The 16,101-nt window shown below is 45.4% G+C and overlaps 1 protein-coding gene across 1 annotated transcript in view; it reads left to right on the forward strand.

The window, feature by feature from the left end:
• The window catches only part of vwdel (von Willebrand factor D and EGF domains-like), a 381,724-nt gene that overhangs the window by 198,070 nt on the left and 167,553 nt on the right, over window positions 1-16,101 (forward strand). Inside the window, exons 9-10 of the mRNA XM_038797496.1 lie at window positions 8,686-8,759; window positions 12,284-12,557. Coding sequence (XP_038653424.1) covers window positions 8,686-8,759; window positions 12,284-12,557 — 348 coding nt within the window. The remainder of the gene's footprint in view (window positions 1-8,685; window positions 8,760-12,283; window positions 12,558-16,101) is intronic.

Here is a 16,101-nt window from a genome sequence, read left to right on the forward strand (position 1 = left end):
ACTCAGAGCCGGGATCGAACCTGGGACCTCAGCGCCGTGAGGCGGTTGTGCTAACCACTAGGCCACCGTGCTGCCCTACACAGCAATGATGTTAATGTTAAAAGCCCCTAGTCCCCAAATTCCGGCGCCTATCTGGGTACAGAGGGAGAATTCCGAATTCTCAGCTGGTACGGGAATTGAACCCGTGCTGCTGGCCTTGTTCAGCATTACACACCAGCTGTTTAGCCCACTGAGCTAAACCAGCCAAATTGTCGAGTCATTCAATTGTACTGTGCTAGACAGTAGGTGCATGGCCACAGAATGTGGAGTGAATTAGTTGAAGTGTTGTCTGGATTCTGTAAATAGTAAAGACCAAAGTAAGGTTAAGGAATATGAAAGTTCTGTTTACCCCCAATCCTGCCTTGGTCGCACACCTCCCCTGCGCCCTACATTAGCACAGCTCGTGTTACAGACAGCTAATACCTCAGTTTCGGTGTGGAAGGAAGGCAAAAGCAGCATCTTATTGGCCTGAAAATCCAGGAAGATGTCTATCTCACCAGATGCATGCTACTCAGAATGTTCTAAATTCCTGTGGGTGGGATGCTTAATTTTCAGGAGAAACAAGATTCCAGTGTGTTGGCCTTTGAATGAGCTTTCATGAAATGCAATTGGGGTTCTCATTTTAGACCAATTTGCTCCATATGATATTTGTAATTAATGTTTTAAATATCCCAAATGAAATTGTAATATAGCTGTTCACTATTTTGGCAGGCAAACAAATTTGTTAAAATAGTGAATAAAAGAGTTTCATATGGAAAGGCTGATATGCACTCAATTGATACTGCACAGGTTCCCCTTATCTGTATCTCTGTTCAGCAATTTATTGTATGACTCTATACAAGGCTATGGGCCAAGTGCTGGGAAAGGGTGTCATGGTAGCACAGTGGTTAGCACTGTTGCTTCACAGCTCCAGGGTCCCAGGTTCGATTCCCGGCTTGGGTCACTGACTGTGCAAAGTCAGCATGTTCTCCCCAGGTCTGCCTGGGTTTCCTTGGGTGCTCCGGTTTCCATCCACAGACCAAGGATGGGCAGGTTAGATGGATTGGCCATGCTAAATTGCCCTTAGTGCCCAAAAAGGTTTGGTGGGGTTACTGGGTTCCAGGGATGGGGTGGAGGGGTGGGCTTAAGTAGGGTGCTCTTTCCGAAGGTTGGTGCCGAATGACCTCCTTCTGCACTGTAACCTCTTTGAAATGGGATTAGAATAGTTAGATGGTTGTTTTGACCGAGGCAGATGCGATAGACTGAAAGGCCTTTTCTGTGATGTATGACTTTATGCGCGGGATTTACCAATCACCCCGCTGTGTGTTTTTCGGTGGGGGAGGCAACTGGCCAGTAGGATTTACCGGTCCCACCATTGTCAACATGATTTCAGGTTGACCACACTCCTTGCTGCCAGGAAATCTGTGCGCTGGTATGGTGCCGGAATTTCCCGCCGGCATGAATTGCTGGTAAATCCCGCCTATGACCTTCTGCACAAATTCAAATCATTGCTTCTTTTATTACCTTTGCACAACATTTTCTCATTAAAGAAAAAAATCACAGTCAGGTAGGCACAGTGTGCGATAAGCGAATAGAAAATATTGACAGAAAAAATGTATAGCTTCAAATCAATGCCACTGCATTAATATCTTTTTAACTGAGATCACTGGAAACTAAATTGTACATTATACATACAATGACAATAATGAATATCCAACAGTGATTGTAAGGTAATAATTTTAGTGAAAAATTCAGCTGACATTGTAAACTGGAATATTACAGATCAAGCAGTTTGTAATGATTACCTGACCCCTGATATTAGAGTACCGCCTTGAAATTACCTGTATCTGTTATTTTTAGAAAGCACGCATTGCAATTTGTCGAGATTTCATTTCCTGCTGGCAGGTATGAGTGGGCACTGATAGTGTGTGGACTCTGTACAGTAGATGTATGTTCAAGTTCACATTAAGTAAATAATAAATGGTATGATCACTTGAAAATTTTGCCACAGTTAATCCCCTGGATATTAGAATCAACATATAATATCACAGATGCTGACTAATCCAAATGTTGCCATCATTTTCTGTTTATATTTATTCCCGATTTTAAGCATTTTTTTTATTTGTTCTGTATTGGCCCGATATCTTATGGCACATCCAGAAGTAATTTTAGAGCGTCTGTCTGAAATATTTTAATGCAGCCGCCTCAATATATTTTTACTTCCAAATTTGGCATTGAGTGCAATCTCTGCTTCTACAGTTTTTCAGCGGGATTCTCCAACCCCCCGCCGGATCGGAAAATCTCCAGGGAGGCGGCGCGAATCCTGCCCCGCCTCCCCGAAGCCGGCTGCCATATTCTTCGGTGCATTTTTCAGCCGGGGGCGGGGTTCACGCCACGGCGGTCTCGGCAATTCTCTGAGCCCCGATGTGGCCGTCCGTTTTTGGCCAGTCCCGCCGGCGTGGGTTAAGCATGGTCCCACATGGCGGGACCTGGCAAGTGAGTCAGCTGGGGCGGTCCTCGGGGGATGGGGGGGGGCTTAGGGTGATCCGACCCCAGGGGGCTCCCCACAGTGGCCTGGCCCACAATCGGGGCCGACTGATCTGCGGGTGGGCCTATGCCGTGGGGGCACTCCTTCCTTCCACGCTGGCCCCAGTAGGGCTTCGCCACGGCCGGCGTGGAGAAGAGAACATGCGCCAAAACACGCCAGCGGTTCCGCGCATGCGCGAGATCACGCCGGCTCTTTGACGCATGCGCAAACTCACGCAGTCCCTTCGGCGCAGGCTGGAGCTGTCCCAACCCCTCCGGTGTCCACCTAGCCCCTGAGAAAGTGGAGGTAAATGGAGAATTCCTCACCTTGGGGGCCCGTTGACGCCGGAGTCGTTGGTGCCGAATTCTCCAGCGGCGTGGGGACTTAGTCTCTCTGTTCATCACTTGCAGACTACCTCACAACTACAGTAGTTGCTAATGGTAGTGATCTTACCCTTCATGCAAAGTCCAAATTGGGATCCAAACTGATCACATTCTCAAAACCTCCAAAATTCAGAAACAAAGGTTTATCACAATTACTGTGAACAAAGCCTTTCACGATGGTGGATCAGAAAGAAGCTGGAAGCATTGAATATTAAATGCGGTATTCACTTGACTTTTAGTGAACCCCATGATTTGCCATTGTTGTTTTTATCTTTCTGCCTCTCTTCCCCAGTGCACATTCCTTTTAAAACCTACTTCTTTGACTTCTTCTATACTAAAATCTCCTTTTATGGCCATTTATCACATTTTGACTGATAATGCTCCCATGAGGCACTTTGGCCATTTTACTATTTCAGGTGTGATATACGAATTGTTTTAATTGTGAGTTACAGGCAGCCCCGGAAATCTGCTGATGGATTTGAATCTAGGTTGAAGTATTACTGTGATGGAGTTAAACTATCCCCCCTCATTCTTCTTCCCTGCATGCAGCCTTTGACATGGCTAACCACACCATCCTTCTCCAACACTGTCCCACCATCATCCCTCTAGACGGGAGCATATCAACATACACATTAGGAGCAGAACGAGGCCATTCAAACCTTTTTAAAATAAATTTAGAGTGCCCAATTATTTTTTTCCAACTAAGGGGCAATTTAGCATGTCCAATCCACCTAACTTGCATATCTTTGGGTTGTGGGGGTGAAACCTATGCATACGTGGGGAGAATGTGCCCACTCCACAAAGACAGTGACCCGAGGCCAGGATCGAACCCTGGCCCTCAGCGCTGTAAGCAGCAGTGCTAACCACTGCGCCCACCATGCTACCCTTAGGCCATTCAAACCAGCTTTGCCATTCAATACATCATGGCTAATCTGTTTGCATTTCGAGTTTCATGTTGCCTCGACCCCCAATAACGTTGGTTCTTGTTTATCAAGGGAATCAATCTAGCTCTGCATTAAAAATATTCAATGATCACAGTTATACTACCAACTGAGACAGAGGGCAAGTTTCTAAGTGTGGTAGCGGGTGTGAATTAGAACATAGAACAGTACAGCACAGAACAGGCCCTTCGGCCCTCAATGTTGTGCCGAACCATGATCACCCTACTCAAACCCACGTATCCACCCTATACCCATAACCCAACAACCCCGCCCCCTTAACCTTACTTTTATTAGGACACTACGGGCAATTTAGCATGGCCAATCCACCTAACCCGCACATCTTTGGACTGTGGGAGGAAACCGGAGCACCCGGAGGAAACCCACGCACACAGGGGGAGGACGTGCAGACTCCACACAGACAGTGACCCAGCCGGGAATCGAACCTGGGACCCTGGAGCTGTGAAGCATTTATGCTAACCACCATGCTACCCTGCTGCCCCTAATTGTTATGAGTTTCCCAGCTCTCAGCCCAGCGAGGCCATCATCTCCATAAAATATTAATTGGCCCACTTAAAGAACCCCATGGGCTTCATGTCATAAATTACTGTCCTGCCGGCTGATTCATTGTGACCCACTCACCAGTCTCCTGCTAACAAGGGAAACCCAACACTGAAACGGGTCTTGCTCAGTCAACCCCACACAGCTCTCAGCTATGCCACCAACGAGACCAGCCCCATGAATCGGGAATGCCGAACTGACCAGATTGTTGGACGCAGTCAAAATCATTGGAATGGTCTGTTCCCACAAGGGTCTTGGAGGGTCAACCTCAGGGCAGCCAGTGCTGCCTGGGAGGAAGTGGCAGCGGCCGACAGCTCAGGGAGCATCACCAGAAGGACTGGCACCCAGTGCCGAAGGAATATCAATGCACTCCACCAGGCAGCACGGGTGGGTTGGCACCACTCCCATCTGCCACATCTTTCACCCCCACCCCACCGCTCCTGCTCTCCATAAACCCCAATAACTCCTTCACCATAGCTAAAACCCTCGGAGACCTAGGGCAGGACCAATCCAACCCAGAGTCCAGAACAGTATTAAAATCTCTCCCCATAATCAGCCGGTGTGTGTCCAGGTCTGGAATCTTTACTAAAACCTGCCTCAAAAAATCCACATCATCCTATAACAATATGTGTATTGTAAGGAATACAAAGGGTTAACAACAAGATAATAATACTTCTCACCACTAGATAAAGATAAGGAGCAGTCATATAAATATCATGTGACTCCTTGGATTCTGGGAGAAGGTTGTTCGGCATGAGATAGATGAGATGCATAGCATAGAGTTCTGTTGTAACAGAGCTCGTATTGTTTTATTTAATTACTTATTTCCTTGTTGACTGGTTAGAATCTTTAATTTAGTGGTGCAAATTAATCAGCTTTGTTCAATAATAATAATCTTTATTGTCATAAGTAGGCTTACGTTAACACTGCAATGAAGTTACTGTGAAAAGCCCCTAGATGCCACATTTCGGCGCCCATTCGGGTACACAGAGGGAGAATGAAGAATGTCCAATTCACCCAACAGCATGTTTTTCAGGACTTGTGGGAGGAAACCGGAGCACCCGGAGGAAACCCACGCAGACACGGGGAGAACGTGCACACTTCATAGACAGTGACCCAAGCGGGAATTCGAACCTGGGATCCTGGAGCTGTGAAGCAACTGTGCTACCTTGCTGCCCCTACCGTCTTTCCCCTAATAATTCAGCTGATGCTCTTTGTTGACACTACATTCTCTGACGATCCTGATAGACTTAACACAGGGGTGGGCAAACTTTTCCGTGCAAGGGCCACATTCAGAAATTCACAATTTTAAAGGGCCGCATAGTATATTAAGTAAAATAATTAATATTTTAAATAGCCAAAATAAAAGGTCTTTAAAGAAAAAAAAGCACATTTATTTGAAAAACAAAGTAACTCAGTAAGTAACAGAACAATGTCAATGAGAATGATGCATCTGACTGCAGTTTGTTGAAATCAGGTGTCAAGTTGCTTGTGTTGATCCTTAACACTGACAGAAGCACAGCCTGGCCAGTCAACGATAAAAACACGCGTAGTGGGGTGGATGAGTGGGGCTGCCTTATTGGTCGGTTTAGTTGGGTACAAACAATAATAAGGCTTGTTTGTAACCTGGACTCCTATTGGTCGCACACCCAACTAAACCGACCAATGTGACAGCCCCACTCATCCACCCCACTACGCGCGTTTTTATGCGGCCCGCCAATGAGGTGCCCGGAATCTTAACCGGCATTTTTGAAAAGCCGCCAGGGAAAAGCCGCTGAAGTAAATGCGCTTATTGAATAAGCGCATTTACTTCAGCGGCTTTTCCCCGGCGGCTTTTCAAAAATGCCGGTTATGATTCCGGGCACCTCATTGGCGGGCCACATAAAAACCTTTGTCGGGCCGCATGCGGCCCGTGGGCCGTAGTTTGCCCACCCCTGACTTAACAGATCACTTCACACATCCTTATTTGAGGCGTATGCATTCACTAGTCCTACAGGTATTCCCTCAAGGTTCCCACTAACCATCACAAATCTACCCCCAGTTTACAATACTGCCAACCTCAAAGGCCATCCTCTTGTCAATCAAACCCCCCCCCCCCCATCTTTATATCCAACCCTGAGTGGAACACCTGCCCCACCCAACTCTTCCTCAGCCTCGTCTGGTCCTCCAGCTTCAGGTGCATCTTCCGCAGAAACACAACGTTCTCGTTTAAATGTGTGAAAACGCGCAAACTTTTGACCGGACCACTTGAACCCCAAATGTTCCACGTAATCAACCAAGTTGAAGGGTGCCCTGTGCCATCCCCTCACCGATCAACATGATACCTCTTTATCCAGCCCCCACCCCGGGCCCTCCCCAACATGTCCGCCATCAAAAACAGTAAAAAAAGAACACAGTCACCCACTCTGCACTTATATCCATTAAATACAACCAACCACCTGTCATATAAACCCACGTTCCCCAACTTAGCATCTCCACAGCTCAATGTCCTCACACAACTCCCAGTCCGTGGTCTCTCATAAATTCACTTGCATCCTCTGGCATATCAAAATAAAAACCTTACTTCTGATGAGTGACCTACAGTTGAGCAGGATACAACATCCCAAACTTCACCTCTTCTTTTAGAGGGCAGCCTTGATCCAATTATAACCAGCCCACTCTGTACCCAACTCTGTCCAACTCTGCACCCAAGCCCTCAGCACATTTTCTTTCCAGGTGCACTTTTTTTGTTTGCTTTGCCTACCACAGTATCTTCTCCTGATCGAGAAAATGATGCAGCCGCACCACCATTGCTCTCGGCGGCTCCACCGCCTTCTGCCTTCTTCGCAACGCCTTGTGCTCTTGATCCAGCTCAGGGGGACAGTCAATGAACCCCCTCCCCTGCCAACTCTTGAGCATGCTGCCTTCAGGCAGCTGCACGATCTGGAGATTCTGCCTCCTGGAAAGGTGCTCGAAGTCCGCCATCTTTCCCTCAACCGCTATGGTTCTCCACCACGGGTACCATCTCTGCTTCCAGCAAGGCCATCCAGCACTCATGCTATCCCGCCGATTCCTCCACCCTGCACATCTAGCATCTGCTCCACTCTCATGATAGATGCCTAAGCAGGTCCACCACCTTTTCCAGGTCTTCTGAGGTCTCCTGCTCTACTGCTGGAAATTCATACTCCCAAAACTCCATAATCTGCTCAAACCACTGGGTGGGCAACGATGCCCCAGAACCCACCGCCATCTTTTCCTGTGTTGCACTTCGAATAAACTCAGCCAGGCTGCTGCCTTTTACTCGTTACACTCTTCTAGTAAGCTATAAATCAGCCCCACCGATGGAGCACTTCTATTCCTCAGCACTCATGTACCTTGCACCAGCAAACAGCCCTTAAATCAGGTTAAAAAAGTCCAAGAAATTCCATCTCGAGCAGGAACCATCAAAATTGCGACCACTCACTCCGTGGCCGCACTGGAAGTCAATTTTATGAATTTTACTTGTCTCATTTAAATTCTGCTTGTTAATACAACTAAACGGGTTTATCAAAAAACAAGGTGGTGGTGCGGCCTCGGGAATCTACCCAGCTCGCCACACCTTGCCTCTAACAGCTAGTCTCATTCTAATATGTGCTCCCCTGATCTATTGAGGGCATGGGATCTAACCCTTTCGCCTTGAAGACCTTCAGGCAAACGCTGTTCAGTGCTAGTCCCTACAAACTGGGATCAGATGGAATGGCACTTGGGGGTGGTCTCCCAGGGGATCGGCGGCCCACAGGTGGTTGCCGTCTGGGCAGTGTGGCACCCTAGCACTGCTAGTACCATCCGGGCACCTGGCACTGCCTTTGTGTCACCCTGGAAACAGGTATAAGTGTGGTCTCGGTGGGGCGTTCCCCACTGAAGACCCAAATTGCAACAGAGTCCCGTTAGGTAGCATGGTGTTACGAGTGCCAGGAAACACCTGGCTAAACACACTCGACACAGGACTCTGTTGCAATTCGGTTAGATCGAGACCCATGTCGTCTTGATTTTATTTTACAAATTCCCTATGCTTACATTTTTAAGTTCCACTAATTTAATACATCCAATGAAGAACTGCAGTCACAGGGAGTATGTATTGGAGAATTTAAGTGTTGAGAATTCAAGTGTAATATTATATGTAGCCTTGTCTTAATATAGTTTCCCCACTGGGTGTGCAAGATTAAACTCTTACAAGTTCTTCCTTTCGATCAAATGATGCAGTTGATTATTTTAATCATTATTTTTTCTTAAAATTTAGATAATAGTGAAAGATGTCCCCACTGCCTATTGTTACTCATATACGGATCCACACCTGATCACATTTGATGGCAGGTAACTTCCAATTATCTTTATAGCTTAATTTGCTTTGCTGTCCATTCTCAGCTTGTTTTGCACAATTCTCCAGTTACTTAATGGCATATACTCCATCTGGGAAGATTGGTTTGCTTTCTGCAAATGCTACTCAAATTAAAGTTATAATAATCTTTATTAGTGTCACAGGGCTGTTTAGTAGCATGGTGGTTAGCATAAATGCTTCACAGCTCCAGGGTCCCAGGTTCGATTCCCGGCTGGGTCACTGTCTGTGCAGAGTCTGCACGTCCTCCCCGTGTGTGCGTGGGTTTCCTCCGGGTGCTCCGGTTTCCTCCCACAGTCTAAAGATGTGCGGGTTAGGTGGATTGGCAATACTAAATTGCCAGTCGTGTCCCAAAAAAGTAAGGTTGGGGGGGGGGGGGGGTTGTTGGGTAACGGGTATAGGGTGGATACGTGGGTTTGAGTAGGGTGATCATTGCTCGGCACAACATCGAGGGCCGAAGGGCCTGTTCTGTGCTGTTCTATGTTCTAAGTAGGCTTACATTGTCACAGCAATGAAGTTACTGTGAAAAGCCCCTAGTCGCCACATTCCGGCACCTGTTCAGGTACACGGAGGGAGAATTCAGAATGTCCAAATTACAAAACAGCACGTCTATCGGGACTTGTGGGGGGAAACTGGAGCACCTGGAGGAAATCCACGCAGACACATGGAGAACGTGCAGACTCTGCACAGACAGTGACCTAAGCTGGGAATCGAATCTGGGACCCTGGTTCTGTGAAGCAACAGTGCTAATGTAGAAGTGGATTTCATTTGGAACTTCGCTGATAGGGTTAATATAACAGTTCTGAAAAGCTCTGTGAAAAAGATGTCAACAGGTCAAGGGATGAAATAAAGGGAGCGTGTTCTGACCGGCATCTGTGAAAGCAGAGATGTCAGAAGGTCATGGGATGGAAAAAGGGGAGTGTGGCTTTAGTACTATTTAATGTTCTGACCTGCATCTGTGAAAGCAGAGAGGTCAAAAAGTCAAAGAATGGAATGAATGGGAAGCGTTACTTTATTGCGGAGATAGCGCAATTAAGCTCGTTTGACCAGTTGAAACAAATAAACATTGGCCATGGGATAAGAAAAACCTTTGTAACAATATTAATAGTGACTTGTGCTAATGATTATGTCAAAAATAACCTCCTGACCTCGAAGAATAATTCCATATATGTACATGTTCTGGATCCTTGCCAAATCATAGGTGTATCTAGGAATTTAAGGGGACCACCCCTAAGCTGTAAAATGTATAAAAATACAGTCCTTATTATGGGACTTTGGCACTTCTCGAAGGTAGTTACCCGACTGCTTAGAGATTTGTCCCGGCCGTGAATAAACAAATATTCGTTACTGACGTGTTCGAGTGTTTTACTTCTGGACTGACGATCAGATACGTGAAAGCGCAATTCACACTAACCACTATGGTGTACATTAGTGATGTAAGGATTAGCCTAGTGGGAGATTGAAAAGTTTTAAAAGTCTGAATCAGGAATCCAACCAGTCTCAAATCCTCCCATTTTAATGGAGAATGGGTGAGCCACAGGGAACCAAACAACCTTCAGGAAACGGATCGATTGTTGAAACCTTTTATGGAAAATGCATGTCTCCCCTTTTACAATGATTCAATTTTTAATCACAATCAGGTAGAATTCCAAGGCTTTGGGGCACCCAGCACGTAAAAAGGAGACGGGTAGAATTGGATGCAACAGTTATGTACCTTTGCTGCATAACCTGTGGGCCTGCAAAAGCAGGGGCTTTTCCTCCACGTCTAACAGGTTTTCCTGTTGACATCCTTCCTACACCCTACAATTTGTTGTAGCCCCTATTCACCTCCCCGCTATATAATTGGACATCCCATATGCATCTGCTTACATCCTTGACCACCGTCTTCCCCTTCCCACAAACTCTGTGATCAAAGCTCCCACTCCCCAACAATATTCTACCCTGAGCCCCAAACATCATCTGATTCCCGATGTTCAAAGAAAATTGTGTGTGCTTGTACAAGGAATACAAGAAGTTAGCATGCAAGTGCAGCAAGCAATTAGCAAGGCAAATGGCCTGTTGGCCTTTATTGCAAGGGAAATGGTGTACAAGAATAAAGTTTTGATTTCCACTTTTTAAAAACTTGCATTGGAGGCAGTACAGCGAAGGTTCGCTAGATTGGTCCTTAGGAAGACGGGGTTGTCCTTTGATGAGGGGCTAAGTAAAGTGGGCTAATATTCTCTGGCATTTAGAAGGTTGAGGGTAATCTCATTAAAACCTGCAATATTTTGAGGGGATGTGATTAGGGTAGATGTTGAGTTGGTTCTGCCAGCTAGGGAATCCAAGGCACAAAGGGGCAATGCCTCATGATAAGGGGAATGTGTAATTATCTAGAATTGAAGCCCAAGATCAGCCATGACTGTATTGAATAATGGAACAAGCTTGGCAGGTCATATGGTCTACTCCTATTTCTTGTGAACCAGCCAGACCACCTCTGCTGCATATCTCTCTCTCTCTCTCTCTCTCACATGCGCACACACTCACGGCAGTCTTTTCATACCTGCTGCTCTGCTCCAATCTTCTGTAGGCTTTGCTGCCCTCTATAGTTTTAATCTGTCAGTCAGGTTGGTGGTCATGCAGGCCATCTGAAGGGAAAAAATAAAAACTACAGGAGGTTGGGGAAAGTCATACTTCCGAATTTCTCATCGATAACTCCTATTCTTGCACCTAACGTGGCTTCTGAGATAATTTGAGGCTGTAGATTTGCTTCTCCATTTCCCCCTTCTCTCGAGAAAAAGAAACTCCTTTCCTGATCTCTGCCAACCCACAATAATCATCCAAGCAGCTAAAAAAGAAAAATAGTACTCGATTGTTGATTCCTCATCGTGAAATTCCATTCACAAATGATTTTAAGTAATTTGTAAAGTTAGTTTATGCATTATAGTCGATTTTATGTTGACTGTAGGACAACAGAAAATGTTTACCTCTTCAACTAAAATAAATTGATAAATAATTATATAAATAATGGAGCACTGATGTTGTACTATTGTTGGAGGTACTATCTTTTGAATGTGAAATTAAATTCCTCTGACTTTCAGGCAGGAATAATGGCAGAAGAAGAACAGGGGAATTTTCTCACCACATAGAAATGTTTAATTACAAGCAATTACCTTTTCTTCAACATTTTTCTGTGATTCTACTTGGTGAAGCACTTTGAATTAAACATTTTACTTGCTATTACTCGGTAAATGCTACAAAACCTCTGACCATGAAACTAAATGTATAAGGAGTTAACAATGTACATTGTAAATTGTAACTTTGATTAAATTAATTTATTACAGTATTATATATTATACAAAATATATGCAATTGTATTTCTTGTATTCAATAGACTATCAAGAAATATGGCTATAAATATTACAATTTTCCTGTAATGGATTTGTTTAATCTCAAATTATTTAGCAAGTTTGCAAAATGTCTGTGCTTTTGCAATCATTTCAGCATATTTTGTTTGCAACCCTAGGCGTTATGACAATTACAAAACTGGAACCTTTATGTTGTATAAGAGTATTGCTCGAGACTTTGAAGTACATGTCCGTCAATGGGACTGTGGGAGTTCTCATTATCCAGCTTCTTGCAACTGTGGATTTGTAGCTAAAGAAGGAGGGGACGTTATTGCTTTTGATACGTGTAATGGACAACTACATGAAACCAGGCCCCATTTAGCTGTGAAAAGTCAAGACATTACAGGCAACAATGTTAAAATCACTGAATCTTACCAAGGAAAGAAAGTAACAGTAAGTAGTTTCCTTGTATATTTGTTGTTATACAGTATCATTTTGCAGTTATTCAATAGAACACCAGTCAGTAAATTACTGTTGGTGACATTAGTTGATTAGTGGACAGATTAAATCTATAGCTTGAATTTCTCCAAACATAAGTTTTCTATATATTTCTGTTGCAAGCTTATTTAAAGCAAACATGTCACACCACATCTCACCAAAGCAAATCCAAATTGTTTAAAAAAACACTAATATGTCTTACCTTTATAGCCAGAACAGTGTTTGTTAAAAGTACTCTTTCATCATGTTATTTTGACTATTTCTTTTGCTAATAGAAATCATTCAACATGTTAATTTAATTCCAAATAATTACCAAAATATGTTATTTTGTTGCTTTTGAATATTCATCTGCTAACATTGATTGCTATGGTCATTTCTAATTGAGGAAGTTTAAATTTTATATGGATATGGACCATTAGTGTGGATTTATTGATTGAAAACTCAACTGCAATAACAAAGTTGGAGGTTAGAAAAATAGTTTTTTGTACTTTTTAATATTTTGGAATATTTTGGAATATGCAATAGTCATTCTCACTGATGCTGTGATTTTCATCTTGGGCTCAAGTCCGACTTTGATACACAATTTACACTCTCTGGGACTAAAATTCTGCTTTGATTTTGCCAAGATAGGACGTAATGCTGACGTATCCACGTTCAGATTTTTTTGGACAGAATTTTAACCTTTTGACTGTTCACAGTAGGGGAAGCCGGTAACAAATCAGGAAACCGAAAGATTGTGAAGTAAGCTTCGCTGTGGCTTTCTAACTCCGCCACAACATTAACCTCTCACTTTGAGGTGGGCATAATGATAATGTGCACCGGACTTAATATTTAAAGGGGCCACGGCAGGGGCTGAATTGAATCATGTTGCAACTATTGACTCTAATGCTGGAGTCTCAACAGTGGGGAAGGCAGCGACCGCCCCCTCCACAATTATGAGAGACATCCCTGGAAAGAAGAGGTCAGCCTAAACAAGTGTGCTTGAAAGTTGCTAAGGAGGTGAGCAGCAGGAATTTGGTCCTTTGCTCAGAGATAAAATACTGCAAGAGGTTTGATGACCTCATTAGGGCAGAAAAGGTGAGCAGTATGCCACATTCAAGTGTCACTCATGTCTTTCTGACTTCTTTATCCTTCTCCTGCATAACACTCCTCAGATCAGCACATCTTACAGCTCCACCCATTCCTATCTCTGGCGGCACCTCCTTACATCCCCATCTGAGTAGCCACTTTAGAAGAGGGTCTCGCCCTCATCTGAATGTCATCTCTCACCCATTCCTTTCAGCCACCTTTCATGAATATTGACAGGATTCTCTGTTTCAGAGACTAAGAGCACGATTTTCTCAAAAGGGAACAAAGTCCCCTAGCGAGCGAGTGTAGCCACGTGTTTCCCGGCCATCCACTGGCCCCTGCCGTTCTGGCTCAGGCTCCTGTCATGTGGGGTCTCCTCTGGGCTGGCCCTGGCACTCTCTCCACCTTGAATCTGCACAGCAGTAACGGCCAGATAGATAACTAGCATGGTAGGCTGAGTTCCAACTTCCATTTTTGTGCCAGCGGAGTGGGGAGACAAAAAGGTAATGCTTCCCTTGACCATCCAACCCCCCAAATTACATGGCCATCTGGAGTTTGACGGCTCGGCGACCTTTACCATTTCCCTCCACCCATCCACCCCCTAGCCCCTCCGAGATCATGTACTTGACAATGCAGCCCTGTCCCCAACAATGACGCACCTGGCCCTTGATGTGCAAAGCCTCTATCCCCACCATATATCCCATCCAAATGGGGTACGCATGGCTGCTACAACAGGTGTTAGCTATGGTCTCTGGCCTCTGACCTGATTTTCCCAGTGGGGTCTACTGTGGGTGTCCTCATTGATTGATCCTTGTGCCTTCCCGCCAGAATGGTGGCAGTTGGTTGTGTGACGTTCATACTGTGCAGCTCTATGCTATAAGACTGGTGTGTGGGCATGTCCTACCATTGGGGTCACTGACGAATATATGCCTTTGCTGGGAGCTTGGCTGCAGTGTGATATGGAGCCTGGTATAGAACAGAGTGCATTGGGGACTCCCAACGCCTGGCGATATGCCAATTGAGCATGGCCTCGCCCATCCCTGTATTAGACTGCTGATACATGAGGGTTTCCAGATGGTGGGACAGATGGATATCTACATGACCAGGAGACCTTAAAGCATTTCCAGGGTACTGGAAGCAGGCAACACTTTAAACAGTCAGGAACCTGTAAGTAAATATGGCAGTCATTTTCAAACCCAGCTTCGTGACCCGCAGGTGATCCGCAGGTGGATGTTGGGAGGGTCATGGGGCCATGCGTTGTGGTGTTCCCGATTGTGCGGCCATGGGTTGTGGCATTCCTGATTGCGGGAAGTAGTGCCCAATGGCGTGACCAGTTTTCAGAATGCCGGCCGTTCCGCGCTTGCGTGCCCCCTCAGCAGTGCACAGTTCCGGAGCCCAGTGAGTCAGAACCCCTCCTCCTGATGTCAGCCTGCTGACCTGGGAACCTCTTCTTTTTTTTCAAATCGCTGGAGTCTTGCCGGGAGCAGTGGCAGAGAGCAGGCCATGCATCCCGTATGCTGACGTGTTCTGGGCTTAAGAAAGATTCTTGCATTTTGCAGTTGCCAGCAGTGCTTGTGTTAATTTCAGGGCCTCTGGTGAACAACCCATGAGGACGAAGCTGAAAACCGGAACAAAGCAGGATAAAGGTGATTACTTGAGTTATGGGTATTAATTGTTCCACTGCAAATCAGGATTCAAAGTTCATATGTGTTACATGCAGGGAAGCGCTGGTAAATTAAAGTTTAAAACCCTCAAAACGTTAAAGACATTTGAAAACTAAGCTTGGCTGGTTTGAGGACAAACCTTTTTTTCAATAGATGCAGTGAGAACTTAAATCATCAGCGGAGGTCATTATCAGAAATGGGACGATAAACCACAGCACCCTGATCCCAAAGGGGGTGCCTCAAGTCCACACCCTTGCCACCAAGGTGCAACACTAGTCCCAGGCCGCCCGGCATACACCTCCCAGCAAGCCCGAAGACAAGGAACGATGAAAAAGATACTTACCTCCTTGCACCCCCTCAAAGGCAATGGCGCCAGGACCCCTTTTATAAATACTTGCACCAAATCATGCTCGTGTGACTGCCAGCTGGGAGGGGTAGAGCATAATGGGGTGGGGGTGGAGATTTGGGCTTCGAGCCCATTAATCGCATTCAAATTAATGCATATGAGCTGTTTGTGGGGTGGAAAGTCGCAATGGCCGGCGGGACAGGATTAGAGACTAGAAATTGATCTGCCACCCTGCGCCAAATCTGTTTTTGACCCAACACTGGATTCCTGATCTTAGCGGGAAGTGTAGAATCCCGCCCAATTGTCTTCCACCCTATCAAAACATTTCAGATCTTATATTTAAAACTCGCTCTTTCTCTCCTTGCAAGGCAAGAGAACAACACCAGGGAAAGACAATGAACTGGGGGCTGATCCTCCAGTA

The sequence above is a fragment of the Scyliorhinus canicula genome, chromosome 5, assembly GCF_902713615.1.
Source record: "Scyliorhinus canicula chromosome 5, sScyCan1.1, whole genome shotgun sequence".
NCBI classification, from domain to species: domain Eukaryota; kingdom Metazoa; phylum Chordata; class Chondrichthyes; order Carcharhiniformes; family Scyliorhinidae; genus Scyliorhinus; species Scyliorhinus canicula.